Below are 24563 nucleotides of genomic sequence, written 5' to 3'. Positions count from 1 at the left end.
ACAAACGATATTGGTTGACATGACGTGTTGCTATATAAACATTCACTGATGATTACATTAGCAAAGTCAATAAATTTCAAGTAAGGTGGACCTGAAAGAAGTCAAAGTCCTCAGGAGGGGATCAGAAAACTATATATTAAATCATTCTCACATGAGATGGTTAAAGCAAATAAAAAGAAATACGGAGTTTCTGCCTCTAGTCAAATTCGGGCCACCTTTAATAATTGCTAAAATCGACCATAATGTCTAAAGTATTTGGGAGTGGGTCAAAAAATAACTGAACGTGGCGTGCCTTAGATGTATGTCAGGGTTAAGACTTAGCGTAGGCTTGACTACTCATTAAAGTGGAGAGAACAATGGTTGATCATATCTCATCTAATTTAGGTTATTATTAATAATAATAATAATCCGTAAATTCACATTGCATACTAATACATGTCCCTAATGGCTTCAGCAGATACAGCAGACAATGGAACTTCTACTAACAAGATGAGTGACTAGTTGTGTTCATTCCAGTACAAAATCCGGATTGGCTCCTTTAAATAAGTCAATTTGATAGTGGTTGTTTGACTGTTGAAAAAAATGGCAGCAAACAATGTTTTAATGCACTCAAAACTCAGGTTTTTACTTTGTATCTGTATTGTGCAGTGTGGTTAGCAATTATGTAAAAACTTTTTGGATTTAAAAACATGTTCATGTTAAAACCGGTAGGAAATAATTTTTTAATCAGGGGCTGATTTCTTATTCATTTATAAAGACAGCTCCCACTATATACAGGTACAACTCTATGTTGGCATAATAATAAAAGTAGTTTTTATTTTAAAACAGGAATATGTGCTTACATTTTAAGTAAGGCTTTACTAATCCTATGAGAAAGAGAGCCATAGTCTGTATTATTTTTACTTTTTTGGCTCACAAAAAGCATGTATCTGAAATAAGTCATCCCCTACTTTAATACCATTTTTTAATACACTCTTAGATGCATTGGGGAAACTAATTACATCAGAGTGCCTTGTTTATGGTTTGATAATGAAAGCTTGCAGTGACGTCCCTACTGCAAACATCATTACCATAGATCACTGGTAAATGTTATATTCTACGAAATGCACAACTGCAACAATGTGTGTACACTAGATTAAATCGTTGGCTGCTTTACTGTGACTAAATCGCATTATTATATGCTCTTTCTTGCTTCGTTTATAACTTTTTCACCCATGTTTAAGAGAGTGTCTTATATTTATGTATCATGTAAATTGCAATATTTTTTTTTCTAATAACGTCTTTGTGTCTTGTCCTCAGGCTCCCAAGGAAGACAGACATGGAAAGGTGAGGTCTTTATGTCTTGTTTTTTGGGGTGTTTACATCGTTTAAATGCAGTTTGATCAGTGATGGGCAGGTATTGTACTGTAGATTGCTGCATATGTTGTCTATACGTTTTCTTAAGGGCTGCACTGTACTTTCAGCCCGTTGCAATTGAAATATAAAATATTTTATTATGCAAAGTAAAAAAAGCATGCAACTTTCTAATTTACTCCTATTATCAAATTTTCTGCAAAGTAAAAAAAGTGTCAATTTGCTTTTAAAGGGACAGTCTACACTAAAATTGTTATGGTTTGAAAAGAAAGATAACACCTTTACTACCCATTCCCCAGATTTGCACAACCAACATTGATATATTAATATTCTTTATAACATTTTTTTTTTTTACAGCAGGGGACTGCTAGTTCATGTGGGCCATATAGATAACAATCTGTTCATGCCCAAAGAGTTATTTAAGATTTAGCACAACACAGTACTAAATGCAATTTAATAGATAATAAAAATTTAAAAAAAAGTCAGGTGATCAGGGCTGTCAGAGGATGCTTAGATACAAGGTAATCAGAGGTAAAACTTGGGAATGGGTAATAAAAGGGTTACCTTTTTAAAACCATAAAAAATATATTGCAGACTGTCCCTTTAATATTTATTTTACTCACTTTCCTCTAATTAAACCCTGATATTTGTGGGCTTTCCATTTCTGAGAGTTGAAAGTGTACAATTCCGTTTTCAGAAGCCTAGCTCTGCCACTATCCCTTTATTGACCTCAACAGAGGTGATGAGATAAGGAACTATAAAACAATGCACGTTTTGCTAACAAAATGATATTGATTAGCCTTACTACAGTAACGACTCCAGATTGTCTCCTCAACATAAGCCAAGTGGTGGGGAAAGTTAATCTTTAAAAAACAGGGTGTTCAACTGTTCTGAAAATGTCTATAGTTGACTGGTATGTAGATTTATTGCAAGGCAAAGACAACGGTAAAATCTTTTAATTACAGCGTGTTTTATGGCCCTTTTCCCGTGAGCAAGGTTGTGTTTTGTTGATTATTGGCTTTTATTTGTATTTATTTAACCTTTTAGTGCCGCTGCAGCGTTCTATTCCATCCTAACTGTGCCGGGCTTTAGCGCTGTTAGGGCGGAATAGAATGTCTGAGCCGTTTGGCTGTCCTGAAGCCAACAGCGCTTCTTGGATGGGATCGCGGTCTGGAGGGCGTGCCTTGCTTCATAGGGACGCTCCCGTGACCCGATCCCTATCATGAAAGGGTTAAAGGGACCGTGAAATCAAAATTGCATTTTTATGATTCTTACACAGCATGTCATTGTAAGCAACTTTCCAATTATTTCTATTATTACATTTGCTTTGTCCTTTGTTGAAGAGTAAATTTGCGTAGGCTCATAGGAGCTCACAGCCTTTTACATGTCTCTAGTACACTATGGCAGCAGTGATTTGCAACATTGTTTTGTAACAGTGTTGTACATTGAGAATACTGCTGTCATAGAGTGCTGAGGATATGTGCATACCCCCAAGGCCCTATGAGCCTATCTAGATTTACTGTTCAACAAAGGATACTACGAGAGCAATGCAAATTTTGTTAACATAAGTAAGTTGGAGAGTTATTTAAATGTACATGCTTTTTCTAAACTATGAAAGTTTAATTTTGGCTTTGTCAGTTCAACTAGAATGCTTCAGGCTGTTTAATTTGTCCTTTTCCAAATAAAGGGGCTGTTCAGCTGCCATTTATAGATTTGTGTAATCATATTTTGAATTGTAGAAGCTGTATAACTTCCAATAAAAAAAAGATTGAATGGTAGGTTTAGTAGACAAACAGGAATGTAACTCAAAATGTAAAGCTGCACCGTACCTGCATATAAGAATGACCACTGTCGTTTTTTTTCTAATGTATTTTTTTTGTTTGTTTTACTATAGGAAGATTGAAATTGTACAGTTTGCCAGTCGTACACGCCAGCTTTTTGTAAGATTATTAGCTCTTGTGAAATGGGCAAACAACGCAGGAAAGGTGGAGAAATGTGCGGTAAGATGTGACCATATTTTTTTTTCATATCCTTTATGGATTCACTCGCAGAATGTTAAAGGGACAGTCAAGTCCAAAATAACTTTCATGATTCTGATAGGGCGTGTAATTTTAAACAACTTTCCAATTTACTTTTATCACCAATTTTGCTTTGTTCTCTTGGTATTCTTAGTTGAAAGCTAAACCTAGGAGGTTCATATGCTAATTTCTTAGACCTTAAAGGCTGCCTCTAATTTGAATGCATTTTGACCACTAGAGGGCGTTAATTCATGTGTTTCATATAGATAACATTGAGCTTGCGCACATGAATTTACCGAGGAGTGAGCACTGAAGTCTGTCCAAAGAACTGAAATAAGGGGGCAATCTGCACAGGCTTAAATACAAGGTAATTAAAGAGGTAAAATGTGTATTATAACTGTGCTGGTTATGAAAAATTGGGGAATTGGGTAATAAAGGGATTATCTATCTTTTAAAACAACAAAAATTCTTGTTTTGACTGTCCCTTTAAGGGCTCATTCATCCTGATGTTTAAGATGGTATTTTCCATGGTAATTGTTCTGTAAAATATTGCTATAATCTGTGAAGGCCTAGTATACTTTTTTGGCAACCTTTTGTTTAATATTTTCACAGCTTCTTGCATTTTAAGAAAACAAATTTAAGATATTGGAATTTGATATTTAAGGAGATAGTCAATACCAGAATTTTTGTTGTTCTAAAAGATAGATAATCCCTTAATTACCCATTCCCGAGTTTTGCATAACCAACACAGTTATAATACATGTTTTACCTCTGTAATTACCTTGTATAAGCCTCTGCAGACTGCCCCCTTATTTCAGTTCTTTTGACAGACTTGCGTTTTAGCCAATCAGTGCTCACTGCATGGTAAATTCACGTGCATGAGCTCAATGTTATCTATATGCAACACATGAACTAACTCCCTCTAGTGGTGAAAAACTGTCAAAATGCATTTGGATTATAGGCGACCTTCAAGGTCTAAGAAATTAGCATATGAACCTCCTAGGTTTAGCTTTCAACTAAGAATACCAAAAGAACAAAGCAAAATTGGTGATAAAAGTAAATTGGAAAGCTGTTTAAAATTACATGCCCTATTTGAATCATGAAAGTTTTTTTTTTTTTTTGGACTTGACTGTCCCTTTAAGGTATAATTGGTGATGTTTATTCTATTTTCTTCTTTATATTTTTCTGACCTAATGTCATACCCTTAAAAATAATTTTCCATAAAACAAATTAAAACTATGGATGGTTGTCTACCACTTTATTAGGCACACCCACATTAGTCATAACATTTGTCTTCTGTAACTTAGTTATGTACATTTATTGTGCAGTATACATGAAGACTATAATCCTTATTTATAATGTGCCAAGGTATTCCCGCAGAGGTATGATACCCTGAATGGTACCGAACTAAAAATGATATATAAAAGAAACTGAGGAACCTGATGTAAGAACTGATGCTGCATTTTCTTGTTTACATTTTAAACCTGATTTCTTTTGGTTTTCAACAGCTTTAGCCCTTATTTGTGCAATTAAATGTGTATGTTCTGTTTAATCTAATGAGTGTCTATTTTTCTTTTGTATAGATGATTTCCAGTTTCCTAGATCAGCAAACAATATTATTTGTGGACACTGCTGACCGCCTGGCGTCCTTAGCTAGAGATGCTCTTGTTCATGCCCGTCTGCCTAGTTTTGCTATTCCTTATGCAATTGATGTGCTCACTACAGGATCTTATCCAAGGCTACCTACATGTATTCGAGTAAGTGTGTGGTTTCTTTTGCTCACAAAAACGCTCACCTTTCACTGCTCTGTAAACTTAAAGGGACACTGAACCCAAATGTTTTCTTTCCTGATTCAGGTAGAGCATGCAACTTTCTAATTTACTCCTATTATCAAATTTTCTTCGTTCTCTTTCTATCTTTATTTGAAAAAGAATCCATCTAAGCTTTTTTGGGGGGGTTTAGAACTCTGGACAGCACTTTTTTTTTATTGGTGGATGAATTTATCCACCAATTGGCAAGAACAACCCAGGTTTTTCACCAAAAATGGGCCGACATCTTAACTTACATTCTTGCATTTCAAATAACAATACCTAAAGAATTAAGAAAATTTGATAATAGGAGTAAATTAGAAAGTTGCTTAAAATTGCATGCTCTATCTGAATCGCGAAAGAAAAAATTTGGGTTCAGTGTCCCTTTAACAGCCTATTTTATTCCGAAAAGCTACCACTGGAAACATTTTATTGTACTTTGTTCATTGTATTCAAAACACATAAATGGCTACATTGGTGCATACTATAACTGATACCTAGCATTGCTTTATTTTAAAGGCAATTGAATATAAACACATTTCCTTTCTTTAAATTTCTAACTCATTAGTTGTCATGTATACACTCACTGGGTGTGCATAAAAGGGACATTGCACTCACATTTTCTTCCCCTTTAATGTCTTCCTAATGGTCCATTTTGTGAAGCATCCCTGGAAGTGGTGCTATTTCAAGTATTCAGATTAGAGCTGCAATTAATAAATATAATCTGTTATAAAAATAATTAAACTGTTGGTTAGCAAATAGTTTCTTCTCACTTATGAACTACTGCACATAATATTGTGTTTCATAGTTATATCCTTAGCCTAAAGGACGTCTACAGACGTTTTACTTTTCACTTTTCAGGACAGTATGTTTATTTTTAAGCTTACAACTACTCCTGGCTCATGTGGATTCGATCATGCAACCTAGAATTAATAGGCATCATCATTTGGATTGTTTGTATTAAATCAGGTGATTTGGGACTATGCTTTGCATGATATAGTGTCAAGCTTATTATTTACACTTAGCCCTAGGTTGACTGGAGTTATTTGAATTTATGTGCATTATTATCTGTTTGCACAATCATTAGCTGATTGCTTGTTATTGTTAATTATATGTAATGTATAGATAACTGTAAGGCTTTGTCCTGTTATTGATGTATAGTACTTAAAGGGACACTGTACCCAAAAATTTTCTTTCGTGATTCAGATTGAGCATGAAATTTTAAGCAACTTTCTAATATACTCCTATTATCAAATTTTCTTCATTCTCTTAGTATCTTTATTTGAAATGCAAGAATCTAAGTTTAGATGCCGGCCCATTTTTGGTGAACAACCTGGGTTGTCCTTGCTGATTGGTGGATAAATTCATCCACCAATAAAAAAGTGCTGTCCATAGTTCTGAACCCAAAAAAAGCTTAGATGCCTTCTTTTTCAAATAAAGATAGCAAGAGAACGAAGAAAAATTGATAATAGGAGTAAATTAGAAAGTTGCTTAAAATTGCACACTCTATCTGAATTGCAAAATATTTTTTTGGGGTTCAGTGTCCCTTTAAGCGCTTTTGGACCTTTTTTAAAATGAAAAAATAAATAAAATATATATAATACATTGTGATATGTACAAGATTCAACCTCTAAGTATATATCTGTTTTTTTAAGAGTGGACTAGATATTTTTTCCCTAACCTTATGTTGTTGTTATTAATAATAATAATAATAATAATAATATTAGGTATTTTTAGGGCGCCCACAGATTCTGCAGCACTATAAACATAGGCGGTATACAAGGTAACATTTATAGGGGGTCAAATGGGTAGAGGTCCCTGCTGAGAGTTTCACTGTTGTAATCGGCTCTTATGCGGGTGATCTACAGACAGCTGGGCTCATAGGCTTACATGCTAAGGGGTTCAAGGGGATAGCAGTGTAGTTAGGAAAGATTAGTGTTGGTTATATGCATCCCTGAATAGTAGAGTCTTTAGGGAGCGCTTGATGCTTTCAAAACTAGGAGAGAGTCTTGTGGAGCGAGGCAGAGAGTTCCACAAGATGGGAGCCATTCTGGAGAAGTCTTTTAAACGGTAATGTGAGGAGGTAACAAGAGAGGAGGAGAGTACGAGATTGTGGGCAGAGCAAAGGGGTTTGGAGGGAGAGAGTATCTGGAGACAAGGTCTGAGATGTAGTGGGGAGCAGTGCAGTTGAGGGCTTTGTATGTCAGAGTGAGAATTTTGTGTTTAAGCCTGGAGGCAAGAGGAAGCCAGTAAAGAGATTGGCAGAGAGGTGCAACAGATGAACGACATGTAAGGAACATGAGTCTGGCAGAGGCATTCATTATGGATTGTAAAGGAGCTAGGCGGCAGCTAGGGAGACCAGAGAGAATGGAGTTGCAATAATCGAGGCGGGAAAGGGTGAGAGAGTGGATTAGAATCTTAGTTGTGTCTTGTGAAAGGAAATGTCTAATTTTAGAGTTGTTTTTAAAAAGGAAGGGGCAGGCTTTATCCAAGGACTGAATGTGAGTAGTGAAAGAAAGATCTGAGTCAAGTGTGACCACAAGGCATCGAGCATGTGGGTTAGGGGTATTGATGGAGTTGACAGTTCTAGATAAGTTGGTGGTGGAGATTTTTGAAGAAGGGGGAGAAAAATAAGGAGCTCGGTTTTGGAGAGATTTAGCTTAAGGTAGTGAGAGGACATCCAAGATGAGATATGAGAGACAGTTGGTGACACAGGTTTGCAAGGAAGAAGATAGGTCTGGTGCAGAGAGGTAGATTTGGGTGTCATCGGCATACAAATGGTATTGAAACCTATGGGACTTTATTAAGGAACCTAAAGATGTGTAGATTGAGAAGAGAAGGGGACCAAGGACAGTGCCTTGTGGTACCCCAACAGAAAGTGGTAACGGGGCAGAGGATGCCCCAGAGAAGGCTACACTAAAGATACAGTTAGACAGATAGGAAGAGAACTACAAGAGAGTTGTGTCGCAAATGCCGAAGGATTAGAGGGTTTGTAGCAAAAGAGGGTGGTCGACAGTATCAAAGGCTGCAGACAGATCAAGGAGGATAAGCAGAAAGAAGTGGCCTTTGGATTTTGCTGTAAGTAGGTTGTTGGTAATCTTAACAATTGCTGTCTCAGTGGAGTGGTGGGGGCGAAATCAAGATTGCAGTGGGTCAAGGAGGGAGCTTAGTGTAAGGGAATGGGATAGGCGTACATATACTAGCTTTTCGAGAAGCTTCAAGGCAAGATGGAGTAGGGAAATATGGCTGTAGTTGGATGGGCAGGTTAGGTAGAGAGAAGGTTTTTTGAGGATAGGTGTTACCAGTGCGTGTTTAAGAGATGAGGGAAATATACCAGTGCTGAGGGAGAGGTTGAAGATTTGTGTGAGTGTAGGGGTAGAAGAGAGGGTGGGGAGAAGCTGTGAGGGGATGGGGTCGAGGGAACCGGTAGGGAGGTGAGAGTATAGTATAAGGGCAGAAACTTCATCCTCTGTAACAGGGGCAAAAGAGATACATTTATGGCTATGTAGGTTTTAGATGATAGTGAGGTTTTGAGGGGTTTGAGACCGGTGGCATGTTGAGACCTGATTTAATTTCTGATGGAGTCAATTTTGTTATTGAAGTAGCTGGCAAAATCTTGAGCTGAGAGAGAAGTTGCAGTAGGAGGTGGGCGGAGAAGGCGTATTGAACGTGGAGAAACAGATGTTTTGGGTTTGGAGAAAGAGTAGAGAAGAGTGGTGAAGTACTGTTATATAGATTAAGGGCAGAATAGTAAGAGTTCAAGATGAACTTGTAGTGAATAAAGTCAGCTGAACTCCGAGATTTTATCCAGTGTCGCTCAGCAGTGCAGGAACATCTGAGTAAATACCATTTCAGAGGAGTGTGGCAGGGCTGAGGATGAGTGTATGATTTCCGAGCTATGGTGGGTGGGGCCAGATTGTCAAGGACCGATGTAAGTGTGGATTTATAGTGGCAGATTCATCAGGGCAGGAAAAGGAAGGGATGGAAGAGAGGAGAGGTTTGAGAGAGCTAGCGAGCCGTTTCTGATCTAATGACTTGATGCTTCTGTGAAGTTTGGTGTGAGGGGTAGAAGGAGGAAGAGTTGTAGGGAGGGATGTGATGTTACAAGTGAGGAGATGATGGTCCGAAAGAGAAAAAAGGGGAGTTTGAGAGAGTGCATCGATAGTTACGAGAGGAAATTAAAATACCAACACCACCTCCTTTTCTATTATCAGTCCTAGGAGTGTGGCTGAAGTGAAGACCCCCATGTGACAGTGGAAGCTGTGTCTGAAGGAGAGAGCCAGGTTTCTGTGAGAGCCAGAAGATTAAGAGAGTGGGAGATAAAGAGGTCATGGATAGAAGTGAGCTTGTTGCAAACAGAGCGAGAGTTCCAGAGTGCGCAAGTGAAGGGGTGGTGGCTTTAGATGTAAGAGGAATGAGATTAAGGTTACCAGAGTTTTGTTTTTGAAGTCTATTGAAAGGGTGTGTAAGGCTAGGAAGTTGTGGTGGACCAGGATTAGGAGAGAGATCATATCATCATGCTCAATTCTTAGTGCCTCACTTATATATGTTCACTTAATTCTTGTATAATTCTTTTGCCCAATTCTTAGCGCCTCACTTAAGGGATGTGAACAGATGAGGTTACAACACTGCAATGCTCACCCCAGCAATGCTTTCCCATAGCAATGTTAAAGGGACAGTATACACTCATTTTCATATAACTGCATGTAATAGACACTACTATAAAGAATAAGATGCACAGATACTGATATAAAAATCCAGTATAAAACTGTTTAAAAACTTACTTAGAAGCTCTCAGTTTAGCTCTGTTGAAAAGGTAGCTGGAAATCCCACTGCAAATGGGAAATAAGACCCTCCCCCTTCTTTTGCATATGAAAAGACCCTTTACACAAACAGGAGCAAGCTGGAGTAGGTAGCTGACAGTGTTCTCATAAAACTTTGGGTCTTGATTAGGAGTCTGAAAATCAGAGCAATGTTATTTAAAAATAAACAAAACTATACATTTAAAAAAAAACCAAAAAAAACCTGTATGGGCTATATAAATAGGTAATCTAGAAAACATTTATGCAAAGAAAAAATGAGTGTATAATGTCCCTTTAAATTTATAGGCCAGAGCATTCAGCTGATTGCTATAAATTAGATAATGACAGGATCAAAGACAGTCAAAAGGACAATTGGAAAAATTAGATTCAGGGTGAGATAAGTTGAGAAAACAAACAATATAATTTGGAGGAGGCTGGGGTTATACAATTAGTGAAATTTAGGAAGTTTCACAAGTATTAAAGGGACAGTATACACTCATTTTCATATAATTGCATGTAATAGACACTACTATAAAGAATAAGATGCACAGATACTGATATAAAAATGCAGTATAAAACTGTTTAAAAACTTACTTAGAAGCTGTCAGTTTGGCTCTGTTGAAAAGGAAGCTGGAAAGCCCACTGCAAGTGGAAAATAAGACACTCCCCCCTCCCCCTTCTTTTGCATATGAAAAGACCCTTTACACAAACAGGAGCAAGCTGGAGAAGGTAGCTGACTGTATTCAAATAAAACTTTGGGGCTTGGTTAGGAGTCTGAAAATCAGAGCAATGTTATTTAAAAATAAGAAAAACTATACATTTATTTTAAGAAAAAACTTTATGGGCTATATAAATAGATCATCTACAAAACATTTATGCAAAGAAAAAATGAGTGTATAATGTCCCTTTAACAAGGTTTGAACATCACATAGATAAAGACGAGATATCAGCAGAGTGAATACATAACGTTTCACATACTACACATACCAAAAGAGAGATTTAAGAGTACAATTCACACAGAAAGCAAGGATTTTGGCTGGTTATTTACCACTGTATATAGATATTTAAAGGGACACTGAACCCAAACATTTTCTTTTGTGATTCAAATAGAGCATGCAATTGTAAGCAACTTCCTAATTTACTCCTATTATCACATTTTCTTCATTCTCTTTGTATGTTTATTTGAAAAGCAAGAATGTAAGTTTAGATGCCGGCCTATTTTTGGTGAACAACCTGGGTTGTCCTTGCTGATTGGACAGCACCAATAAATAAGTGCTGTCTATGGTACTGAACCAAAAATTTGCTGGCTGCTTAGCTGCGATGCCTTCTTTTTCAAATAAAGATAGCAAGAGAATGAAGAAAAAATGATAATAGAAGTAAATTAGAAAGTTGCTTAAAATGTCATGCTCTATCTGATTCATGAAAGGAAAAAAAATGGGTTCAGTGTCCCTTTAAAGGGACATTATACACGGGACATTATACACTCATTTTTTCTTTGCATAAATGTTTTGTAGATGATCTATTTATATAGCCCATAAAGTTTTTTTTAAAAAGAAATGTATAGTTTTTCTTATTTTTAAATAACATTGCTCTGATTTTAAGACTCCTAACCAAGCCCCAAAGTTTTATGTGAATACTGTCAGCTACCTTCTCCAGCTTGCTGCTGTTTGTGTAAATGGTCTTTTCATATGAAAAAGAAGGGGGAGGGTGGGGAGTGTCTTATTTGCCACTTGCAATGGGCTTTCCAGCTACCTTTTCAACAGAGCCAAACTGACAGCTTCTAAGTAAGTTTTTAAACCGTTTTATACTGGATTTTTATATCAATATCTGTGCATCTTATTCTTTATAGTAGTGTCTATTACATGCAGTTATATGAAAATGAGTGTATACTGTCCCTTTAAGTTAAAAATGAAATCCAACTTACTTTGCTGCAAGGAGGAAAACCCTTTGTATTGGTATATAGATAACACAGATAAATATCCCACTTTAAATCCTACTTTATGCTTCCCAGACTCCTCAACACCACCTGAGCGCCTCCCTTCTGCTGCAGACAGCATAGCTTGCAAAAAGAGAGCCAGCCTCAGCCAGGGGAATGTGGGCATGATGACATTTTTTGCATTTGAATGCAAAGTTTCTGGAAGAGTGAATAACAGAATGTTATAAACAGTGATAGTCTACCTCTTTCTAATGCTACCTCTTTAAAGGGACATAAAACCCAAAAAATTTCTTTCATTATTCAGATAGAACATACAATTTTAAAAAAACTTTCCAATTTACTTCTATTATTTAATTTGCTTCCTTATCTTGTTATCCTTTGCTGAAAGGTTTATCTAGCAAGCCAAGGAGAAGCAGAGAACAAAGGTTCTAGCTGTTGATTGGTGGCTGCATATATACACCGATTGTCATTGGCTTACCCATGTCTTCAGTTAGAAACCATTAGTGCATTGCTGCTCCTTCAACAAATGATACCAAGATAATTAAACAAATGAGATAATAGAAGATAGAAAGTTGTTTACAATTGTATTCTCTATCTAAGTCATGAAAGAAACAATTTGGGTTTTATGTCCCTTTTTAAATATAAAAATACGTTGTGCTGCTTAAAAATTGTGTGTTAATGTAAAGTTTTAATCTGAAGTTTATTTGTAACACTGTGGAATTTATTTTAAATATACAAAAAAATGCTATTGAATTTTTTTTTAATCTGATTAATCAAAAAAATAATTGGCTGATTAATAGACTATGAAAATAATCGTTAGTTGCAGCCCTAATCAAAATAGCATAGCTTCCACCTTTGTCTTGTCAAAGCATTTAGTTTTACACATTGTCCCTTAAAGGTTTTTATATACTTTCTATACAAATGTAATCTTGTTTGATGAAACGTGAAATGTGCCTTCTTTTACAATGGCTTATAATGGATATTTTCTTTATTGATGCTGGAGAAAAGCTATTTGTTTTTACTATGTTCTTGCTATTTACAGTTTGCCCTTCTTGGGAAAAATATTTTGTTCATTAGACAATATGAATATTATGAGTTTACTGTAAAACTGTATATTTTGTGGCTTCTCTGCACATTAAAGGAGCTGCGTTTTTGTTTTAAGTTATACCAAATCATAGTTAACATTATTATATTTTCATTTTTTACTGCAGGATAAAATTATTCCTCCAGATCCTATAACAAAAATTGAGAAGCAAACAACTCTCCATCAACTTAATCAGATACTCAGACACAGACTAGTAACAACAGATCTTCCTCCACAATTGGCAAATCTCACAGTTGGTATGCATTTTAGCATTTTAACGCTTTGCAAAGAAAATGTAATAAATAGTAAATTTATTTGTAATGTAATACTGTCCTACAAAGATCATTTATAAGACCTATGCAACTGGCCTTTGGAAGTGAAATGTATAGTTTAATGGCAGCTCAGTATAAAATCAGTATAATAAATCAGTGCTCAACCTGGGAACAAACAACAGCATAATAGCTTGTTCTATGGCCATTTACCACCCAAGAAGCAGCCTCTTTTTGCTTAACATGTGCCTTTCACAGATAAGAACTTCCCTGTAGCATATCAGTCTGATCCTAACTTAACAGTGCAGTTCAGCCCCAAAATACCAGGCAATTCCTCTCTGAACGAGAGAAATGGCAAACACCAGACGTACGTTTCGACCTATTGTGGGCCTCGTCAGTGAGGGGCATTCATATCCCTCTAGGCACACTGTGCAACGGCGGGTCCGTGTCTGGCTTCCCGCATCATTTTTAGGGAGACTTCCCTCAGGGTCATAATTTGCATAAATAAAAACACAGAAGCGCTCAACCTAGGAATGAACAACCGCATAATAACTTTTTCTGTTTGTCTAACTCGGTTAAACTGTAAAACCTGCTTCATGTATGATTTAATTATAAACTCCACATTTTAGTGGAGAACCTAGAAATATATTTACCAACTTTTTAACACCCTCTGTTTCTAGTACTGTATTTCTGTAAGTTTGGCAATGGAAGAAAAATTACAAATGAAAGGAACTTCTTTAATTTTTTTTTCACCACCTCTGGTTAAGAGCAAATAAGTTGGTGGACAGTGTTTGACACATTACTAAATAAGAGGCCAAAAAAGTGTCTGTTTCGAGGGTGCATACAGTATGCCAAAATATGAACATTACCAAATAAATTGGGCTCCTTGGAGCTTTTAAATTTTGAATATGATGTATCTGATGTCAACAGACTTTTTTTTTTCTCAAAAAATCTAAATTGAATATATTTTTATCTGCTCCTGCTATATCGTAGTCTGCTGTTGAAAGGTTAGCATCCATATTGATGCTGGAGAACAACATTTAACCCAGAATTGAACACTTAATAATTTAAGACCCATTTCCTCATTTTTTACTATATTAACAACCGTCATATTATCCCTCCCTAATATAGTAATAGAGTAAATATTATCTTTATTTGGCAATAAAAATTTGAGTTTTTTCCAATAGCAAATGGCCGTGTTAAATTTCGCGTTGAAGGGGAATTTGAGGCAACTTTGACAGTAATGGGAGATGATCCTGACATTCCTTGGCGTCTTCTTAAATTGGAAATCCTAGTGGAAGATAAGGAGACAGGAGGTAAGCCAGCTACGGCGATGGATGACATATTTCTATTCTTCTTTTCTTCTTTTAACCAGCATTTCACTTTAAGGGATATGAAACTCAAGGTCCAATTACCAATACAATATTTAGTCATACATAGAAACAATACATTTTATTTCTTTAATTTTTCTACTGTAACTTAATTTTTTTTCCCTTTTTTTTTTTCCCTCTGCCCCCAGAATGGTGTGGAATGCATCCTGCAATGTTTTACCGTATTTAGAATTTGTGTAGGAGATAACGTATACCTGCTCCTAACAGGCCATAGCAAAGGATTTTATTTTTTAAATATTTTTTATTAAGGTTCACCAAGCAGTACAGGAAAAAAAACATCTTACAATGCGAGACACTAATACATAAATTCACAGATGCATACAATGAGAGGCACTGGACACCCCATCCTGCTGCAAACAACAATAACAATCACATTGCATGGTATTCACATCATACAGTACAACATAGCAGGCCTTCTGGCTGAGATTTAAGGGCCATTTTTGGACCTTTCACGCTCCTAAAACTTATGGAAGGCCAATGATAAATGGGACCGCTTTTGTATCCCATCTAAAAGGTAGAACCTAATTTTATTTTTTAGATAGGAGGAAGACCTGATAGGCCACTCATAGACCATAAACGTAACACAATAATAACAGCTGTAGCTAACAAACCGACTTATGGGTGCCAGATAATGGCTGTTATAAACTTTTATATAGTAGTCACTGAATATAAATTTGTACTATGAAAATACAAAATATTCTGGGCAGTGATCTTACTTAAAGAGAGAGTTAAAATATATAGTCGCTATATACAATAAATTTATGTCAAAGTACACCATTTATGTATAAGTAAACTAAGAACACCTGCCTTAGGTTTGCAGAGAAAAAAGTGTAATGAACAGCAGGGTCCATTAGCTACAAGGTAAATAATATTTAGCGCTTAGGATAGAGCAGAGACTACCTAACTCTGCCTAGAATTGCGGAGGGTTTTAGTTGCCTCTATCCACAATAGTTCTAGTTAAGGGGTGGGTGGGGGGGCTAGCAGGGCAATAGCTCATTGCTACATTAAATGCCATACACTCTAAAAACACTTTTGAACTGAAACAACTAAATAACCAAATAAATCTCCAGATTACCACCTATGAACATATATGAGTGCGTGTTACCAGCAGAGTTCTATAATAAAAATCATGTTAGTGATTGTTTTCTGGCAACCTATCTGACAAATTACAATGCAATCCACTAAGGTATAAGCTCAAAATTGCATATAATAGTCACTGAGATATATGCATACCCATTGAAAATATTATGTTAATTCAATATGAGAGAGAGGGGGGAGATTGCTTAGGCCACATTTAGGCCCCTAAAAATATGTGGGAGTCACTAGAGAAATTATTATAGTAGATAACATTTCTTTCATGTAATTGGCAAGAGTCCATGAGCTAGTGACATATGGGATATACAATCCTACCAGGAGGGGCAAAGTTTCCCAAACCTCAAAATGCATATAAATACACCCCTCACCACACTCACAATTCAGTTTTACAAACTGCCTCCTATGGAGGTGGTGAAGTAAGGAACAGAAAAGCTGAGGGGCGCTTACGTTCCTGGAGTTAGTCTGTAAGCAAAAGGAAAGCCGGTTGCTCTGTTGAGCAGGAAGTAGATCCACTGTGGTAGCGTATTGCAATTGTCAGTGATGGTCTCCTTCCTGTGTCACTGTGGTGATGGGCGCTGCCTGAGAAAGAAGGGGGTGTATTCTCCAAACACCTCCAGCAGGGAACAATCTGTGAAAAAAGAGCAAAGACAGGCGCAGCCCAATTCAAGTGTAGTATTCTTTAATTCAGTGTAAGAGCACACGTACAAATGGCTACTTACAAAATGCACAAATAAAAACTGCATATAAAGGTATCTTTACATCCAAACTGTATTGTAGTGTGACATACAGCTGTAAAACAATCTCTACGCGTTTTGTCTGAGGACGCTCAGACTTTCTCAAGAGGTAAAAAATTGGAAGTGTTGCAAGCATGGTACCTACCAGCTTTATAAAAGGAACCACTGATTGCATAATTTGTTACCAGCCAATCATTGTATAGGTAAAACTGATTGGTAGATAAGCATGTTAAGTTAGAAAAATACTTTGCATTATTACATGTCAAAAAGGCATATATAATTTATTCAGTGCAGTCACTTTAAATGTAAACTAGAAGTTGAAAAATGAAAATAATAATAAGAATGAAAATCAATATGAAAAAAATGATAAACATACATTATACTACATATACGAACTATGCAGAACTAAGAGAAGTGTTAAAAAACAATGTTTCTTTCATGTAATTAGCAAGAGTCCATGACCTAGTGACGTATGGGATATACATTCCTACCAGGAGGGGCAAAGTTTCCCAAACCTCAAAATGCCTACAAATACACCCCTCACCACACCCACAATTCAGTTTTACAAACTTTGCCTCCTATGGAGGTGGTGAAGTAAGTTTGTGCTAGATTCTACGTTGATATGCGCTCCGCAGCAGGTTGGAGCCCGGTTTTCCTCTCAGCGTGCAGTGAATGTCAGAGGGATGTGAGGAGAGTATTGCCTATTTGAATTCAATGATCTCCTTCTACGGGGTCTATTTCATAGGTTCTCTGTTATCGGTCGTAGAGATTCATCTCTTACCTCCCTTTTCAGATCGACGATATACTCTTATATATATATATATACCATTACATCTGCTGATTTTCGTTTCAGTACTGGTTTGGCTTTCTACAACATGTAGATGAGTGTCCTGGGGTAAGTAAGTCTTATTTTCTGTGACACTCTAAGCTATGGTTGGGCACTTTTTTATAAAGTTCTAAATATATGTATTCAAACATTTATTTGCCTTGACTCAGGATGTTCAACATTCCTTATTTTCAGACAGTCAGTTTCATATTTGGGATAATGCATTTGAATAAAACAATTTTTTTCTTACCTTAAAATTTGACTTTTCCCTGTGGGCTGTTAGGCTCGCGGGGGCTGTAAATGCTTCATTTTATTGCGTCATTCTTGGCGCGGACTTTTTTGGCGCAAATTTTTTTTTTCTGTTTCCGGCGTCATACGTGTCGCCGGAAGTTGCGTAATTTTTGACGTTCTTTTGCACCAAAAATGTCGGCGTTCCGGATGTGGCATCATTTTTGGCGCCAAATAATGGGGGGCGTCTTATTTGGCGCTAAAAAAAAAAATATGGGCGTCACTTTTGTCTCCACATTATTTAAAGTCTCATTTTTTTATTGCTTCTGGTTGCTAGAAGCTTGTTCACTGGCATTTTTTCCCATTCCTGAAACTGTCATTTAAGGAATTTGATCAATTTTGCTTTATATGTTGTTTTTTCTATTACATATTGCAAGATGTCCCATGTTGAAGCTGAGTCAGAAGATACTTCTGGAAAATCGCTGCCTGGTGCTGGAGCTACCAAAGCTAAGTGTATCTGCTGTAAACTTTTGGTAGCTGTTCCTCCAGCTGTTGTCTGTATTGAATGTCATGACAAACTTGTTAATGCAGATAATATTTCCTTTAGTAAAGTTACATTACCTGTTGCTGTTCCATCAACATCTAATACTCAGAGTGTTTCTGATAACATAAGAGATTTTGTTTCTAAATCCATTAAGAAGGCTATGTCTGTTATTCCTCCTTCTAGTAAACGTAAAAAGTATTTTAAAACTTCTCATTTTTCAGATGAATTTTTAAATGAACATCATCATTCTGATTCTGATAATGGCTCTTCTGGTTCAGAGGATTCTGTCTCAGAGGTTGATGCTGATAAATCTTCATATTTATTTAAAATGGAATTTATTCGTTCTTTACTTAAAGAAGTCCTAATTGCATTAGAAATTGAGGATTCTGGTCCTCTTGATACTAAATCTAAACGTTTAGATAAGGTTTTTAAATCTCCTGTAGTTATTCCAGAAGTTTTTCCTGTTCCTGGTGCTATTTCTGAAGTAATTTCCAGGGAATGGAATAATTTGGGTAATTCATTTACTCCTTCTAAACGTTTTAAGCAATTATATCCTGTGCCATCTGACAGATTAGAATTTTGGGACAAAATCCCTAAGGTTGATGGGGCTGTCTCTACTCTTGCTAAGCGTACTACCATTCCTACGGCAGATGGTACTTCCTTTAAGGATCCTTTAGATAGAAAAATTGAATCCTTTCTAAGAAAAGCTTACTTGTGTTCAGGTAATCTTCTTAGACCTGCTATATCTTTGGCGGATGTTGCTGCAGCTTCAACTTTCTGGTTGGAAGCTTTAGCGCAACAAGTAACAGATCATGATTCTCATAATATTATTATTCTTCTTCAACATGCTAATAATTTTATTTGTGATGCCATCTTTGATATCATTAGAGTTGATGTCAGGTATATGTCTCTAGCTATTTTAGCTAGAAGGGCTTTATGGCTTAAAACATGGAATGCTGATATGTCTTCTAAGTCTACTCTGCTTTCCCTTTCTTTCCAGGGTAATAAATTATTTGGTTCTCAGTTGGATTCTATTATCTCAACTGTTACTGGAGGGAAAGGAACTTTTTTACCACAGGATAAAAAATCTAAAGGTAAATTTAGGTCTAATAATCGTTTTCGTTCCTTTCGTCACAACAAGGAACAAAAGCCTGATCCTTCATCCTCAGGAGCGGTATCAGTTTGGAAACCATCTCCAGTCTGGAATAAATCCAAGCTTTTTAGAAAGTCAAAGCCAGCTCCTAAGTCCACATGAAGGTGGGGCCCTCATTCCAGCTCAGCTGGTAGGGGGCAGATTACGTTTTTTTCAAAGGAATTTGGATCAATTCCGTTCACAATCTTTGGATTCAGAATATTGTTTCAGAAGGGTACAGAATTGGCTTCAAGATAAGGCCTCCTGCAAAGATATTTTTTCTTTCCTGTGTCCCAGTAAATCCAGCGAAGGCTCAAGCATTTCTGAAATGTGTTTCAGATCTAGAGTTGGCTGGAGTAATTATGCCAGTTCCAGTTCTGGAACAGGGGCTGGGGTTTTATTCAAATCTCTTCATTGTACCAAAGAAGGAGAATTCCTTCAGACCAGTTCTGGATCTAAAAATATTGAATCGTTATGTAAGGATACCAACATTCAAAATGGTAACTGTAAGGACTATCCTGCCTTTTGTTCAGCGAGGGCATTATATGTCTACAATAGATTTACAGGATGCATATCTGCATATTCCGATTCATCCAGATCACTATCAGTTTCTGAGATTCTCGTTCCTAGACAAGCATTACCAGTTTGTGGCTCTGCCGTTTGGCCTAGCAACAGCTCCAAGAATTTTTACAAAGGTTCTCGGTGCCCTTCTGTCTGTAATCAGAGAACAGGGTATTGTGGTATTTCCTTATTTGGACGATATCTTGGTACTTGCTCAGTCTTCACAAAAGAGAGAATCGTTCATTTGTTTTCAGACAGACAATGTCACATCTGTGGCATACATCAATCATCAAGGAGGGACTCACAGCCCTCTGGCTATGAAAGAAGTATCTCGAATTCTGGTTTGGGCGGAATCCAGCTCCTGTCTAGTTTCTGCGGTTCATATCCCAGGTATAGACAATTGGGAAGCGGATTATCTCAGTCGCCAAACGTTGCATCCGGGCGAATGGTCTCTTCACCCAGAGGTATTTCTTCAGATTGTCCAAATGTGGGGACTTCCAGAAATAGATCTGATGGCCTCTCATCTAAACAAGAAACTTCCCAGGTATCTGTCCAGATCCAGGGATCCTCAAGCGGAAGCAGTGGATGCATTGTCACTTCCTTGGAAGTATCATCCTGCTTATATCTTTCCGCCTCTAGTTCTTCTTCCAAGAGTGATCTCCAAGATTCTGAAGGGATGCTCGTTCTGCTGGTAGCTCCAGCATGGCCTCACAGGTTTTGGTATGCGGATCTTGTCCGGATGGCCTCTTGCCAACCGTGGACTCTTCCGTTAAGACCAGACCTTCTGTCGCAAGGTCCTTTTTTCCATCAGGATCTCAAATCCTTAAATTTAAAGGTATGGAGATTGAACGCTTGATTCTTAGTCAGAGGTTTCTCTGACTCTGTGATTAATACTATGTTACAGGCTCGTAAATCTGTATCTAGGGAGATATTTTATAGAGTCTGGAAGACTTATATTTCTTGGTGTCTTTCTCATCATTTTTCCTGGCATTCTTTTAGAATTCCGAGAATTTTACAGTTTCTTCAGGATGGTTTGGATAAAGGTTTGTCTGCAAGTTCATTGAAAGGACAAATCTCTGCTCTTTCTGTTCTCTTTCACAGAAAGATTGCTAATCTTCCTGATATTCATTGTTTTGTACAAGCTTTGGTTTGTATTAAGCCTGTCATTAAGTCAATTTCTCCTCCTTGGAGTTTGAATTTGGTTCTGGGGGCTCTTCAAGCTCCTCCGTTTGAACCTATGCATTCATTGGACATTAAATTACTTTCTTGGAAAGTTTTGTTCCTTTTGGCCATCTCTTCTGCCAGAAGAGTTTCTGAATTATCTGCTCTTTCTTGTGAGTCTCCTTTTCTGATTTTTCATCAGGATAAGGCGGTGTTGCGAACTTCTTTTGAATTTTTACCTAAGGTTGTGAATTCCAACACCATTAGTAGAGAAATTGTGGTTCCTTCATTATGTCCTAATCCTAAGAATTCTAAGGAGAAATCATTGCATTCTTTGGATGTAGTTAGAGCTTTGAAATATTATGTTGAAGCTACTAAGAATTTCCGAAAGACTTCTAGTCTATTTGTTATCTTTTCTGGTTCTAGGAAAGGTCAGAAGGCCATTTCTTTGGCATCTTGGTTGAAATCTTTAATTCATCATGCTTATGTCGAGTCGGGTAAAACTCCGCCTCAAAGGATTACAGCTCATTCTACTAGGTCAGTTTCTACTTCCTGGGCGTTTAGGAATGAAGCTTCGGTTGATCAGATTTGCAAAGCAGCAACTTGGTCTTCTTTGCATACTTTTACTAAATTCTACCATTTTGATGTGTTTTCTTCTTCTGAAGCTGTTTTTGGTAGAAAAGTACTTCAGGCAGCTGTTTCAGTTTGATTCTTCTGCTTATGTTTTCAGTTTTTTTCATTATAAAATTTAAACTTTATTTTGGGTGTGGATTATTTTTCAGCGGAATTGGCTGTCTTTATTTTATCCCTCCCTCTCTAGTGACTCTTGCGTGGAAAGATCCACATCTTGGGTAGTCATTATCCCATACGTCACTAGCTCATGGACTCTTGCTAATTACATGAAAGAAAACATAATTTATGTAAGAACTTACCTGATAAATTAATTTCTTTCATATTAGCAAGAGTCCATGAGGCCCACCCTTTTTGTGGTGGTTATGATTTTTTTGTATAAAGCACAATTATTCCAATTCCTTTTTTCTTATCACCCCACTTCTTGGCTATTCGTTAAACTGATTTGTGGGTGTGGTGAGGGGTGTATTTGTAGGCATTTTGAGGTTTGGGAAACTTTGCCCCTCCTGGTAGGAATGTATATCCCATACATCACTAGCTCATGGACTCTTGCTAATATGAAAGAAATGAATTTATCAGGTAAGTTCTTACATAAATTATGTTTTTTTAAAAAATGTAGTTTAAAATGTGCTGTTTATGTATTAAAATATATTTGTTATATAACTACATAAAAGCTTGCAGGTCTAGTTCTAAATTTAGACCTGATGGTTGCATGGTGTTCAGTTGATAAATCCACCATGATTCTCTACGTCTGAGTGTTAAAAGCCTATTTGGAAATTTGTTAGGGGGTATCCAGTCTATGACTTGGATTTTTAGGGATGAAGGATTTGAATTGTGATGTAATTTAAAATGTTCTGGCACACTGTGTGTCATAAGGCCATTTTTTATATTATTGACATGTTCTCCCAGCCTCGTGCGTATACTTCTTTTGGTTCTTCCTACATAGATCAAATTGCAGCTGCATTTCAGCAGGTAAACTACATAGGTGGTACTGCAATTACTCTTGTATTTTTGTTTGAATGTTATATCTCCCCCTGAATTAGTGAAGGTAACCTCCCTATTTACATGTTGGCACATGCCACATCTGGATACCCCGCATTTATAGGTGCTGGGTTTCTGTTGTAACCAATGTGTTTTATCTTTAGTTATACAAGGTTTATTAGGATTACGCAATCTTGTGGGTGCTAAAATATTTTTAAAATCCAAATTTTTTCTTACCTTACCAAAGGTTGATCTGGTAAAATATCACCCAATATAGGATCTGCCTTTAACACACCCCAGTGTTTCTTTAGGATATTTTGTATTTCTCTTGAACCCTGACTGTATGTTGTGATGAATCTGACATTATTTGGTGTATTAAATTGTCTCCTTCGTTTTGACTTTTCAGTGGGAAGTAAAAGACTTTTTCTGTCCATTAGAGAAACTTTAGTTTTAGCCTGTTCTAATATCTCAACTGAATAACCCTTTTCAATGAATCTAGAGTCTAATAGAGCACTCTCTTGATTATAATCGCTTGTTTTAGTGCAGTTTCTCTTTACCCTTTGGTATTGCCCCAGGGGAATGTTGGTCTTCCACCTGGGTAAATGGCCACTACCTGCATTGAGGAACCCATTCTTATCAGTTGGCTTTCTGAAATTCTTCACTGCTACCTTGTTTTGTTCATCAATATATAAAATTAAATCAAGAAAGTCTATTTGTTTGGTGTCTATTTTTGATGTAAATTTTAAATTATAATTGTTTGTGTTGATATGTTCTATAAACTCCTTGCATAGTGTTTCGCTTCCTCTCCAGATGATAATCACATCATCTATATACCGAAAATAACGAATTAGGTGACTGTGATAAAGGGTATTTGTCCAAATACGATTGTTCTCAAAATGATGCATATAAAGATTAGCATACGATGGGGCAAATGTGGTCCCCATCGCAGTGCCCTGTATCTGTCTGTAAAACTGCTTGCCAAATGTGAAATAATTATGTGAAAGTATAAAATTAATGCCTGTTAAAATAAACTCAAGATGTTGGTGAGGTGAGAAGTCTTCGATAAGTTTTTCTTTAATAGCCTTGACTCCTTGGTCATGCGGTATACAAGTGTATAGCGACGATACGTCGCAGGATACCCACAAAAAATCATTCGACCAATCTAACCCTTCAAATATGTTAATTGTATGGATGGTATCCCTGAGATACGCCTTGGTAGATTGTACTACAGGCTGTAAATAATGATCTATATATACAGACAAGTTATTGGTTAGTGATCCAATCCCAGAAATTATGGGTCTACCAGGTGGGGATATTGGGGTTTTATGCACCTTGGGAAGGTGATAAAACGTGGGTATGGTGGGGTGGTTTTCCGTTAAAAAATTGATTTCGTCATTATTAAGTATGTTGTTATTTTTTGCTTCTTTCAGAATAAGATTGAGTTCCTTTTTGAATTTGAGAGTGGGATCAAAGTTTAATTTCTTATATGTGCTTTGGTCATTTAATATATTAAAGGCCTCTTTGAGGTAATCATCTCTGTTTTGTATCACCACCCCACCACCCTTGTCCGCTGCCCTGATAATGATATTGCTTTTAATGTTCAAGGTTTTTTTAACACTTCTCTTAGTTCTGCATAGTTTGTATATGTAGTATAATTTATGTTTATCATTTTTTCATATTTATTTTCATTCTTATTTTCATTCTTATTATTATTTTCATTTTTCAACTTCTAGTTTACATTTAAAGTGACTGCACTGAATAAATTATATATGCCTTTTTGACATGTAATAATGCAAATTATTTTTCTAACTTAACATGCTTATCTACCAATCAGTTTTACCTATACAATGATTGGCTGGTAACCAATTATGCAATCAGTGGTTCCTTTTATAAAGCCGGTAGGTACCATGCTTGCAACACTTCCAATTTTTTACCTCTTGAGAAAGTCTGAGCGTCCTCAGACGAAACGCGTAGAGATTGTTTTACAGCTGTATGTCACACTACAATACA

At 36.6% G+C, this 24563-nt stretch overlaps 1 protein-coding gene across 1 annotated transcript in view; it reads left to right on the top strand.

The window, feature by feature from the left end:
- The window catches only part of MED14 (mediator complex subunit 14), a gene marked incomplete in the record, with an annotated part of 265538 nt that overhangs the window by 8629 nt on the left and 232346 nt on the right, over positions 1 to 24563 (top strand). The window contains 5 exon segments of the mRNA XM_053706480.1: positions 1300 to 1326; positions 3248 to 3353; positions 4955 to 5128; positions 13129 to 13258; positions 14458 to 14586. Coding sequence (XP_053562455.1) covers positions 1300 to 1326; positions 3248 to 3353; positions 4955 to 5128; positions 13129 to 13258; positions 14458 to 14586 — 566 coding nt within the window.

This window comes from Bombina bombina, chromosome 3 (genome assembly GCF_027579735.1).
Source record: "Bombina bombina isolate aBomBom1 chromosome 3, aBomBom1.pri, whole genome shotgun sequence".
Lineage (NCBI taxonomy): Eukaryota > Metazoa > Chordata > Amphibia > Anura > Bombinatoridae > Bombina > Bombina bombina.
This window is presented reverse-complemented; position numbering and strand designations above follow the sequence as displayed.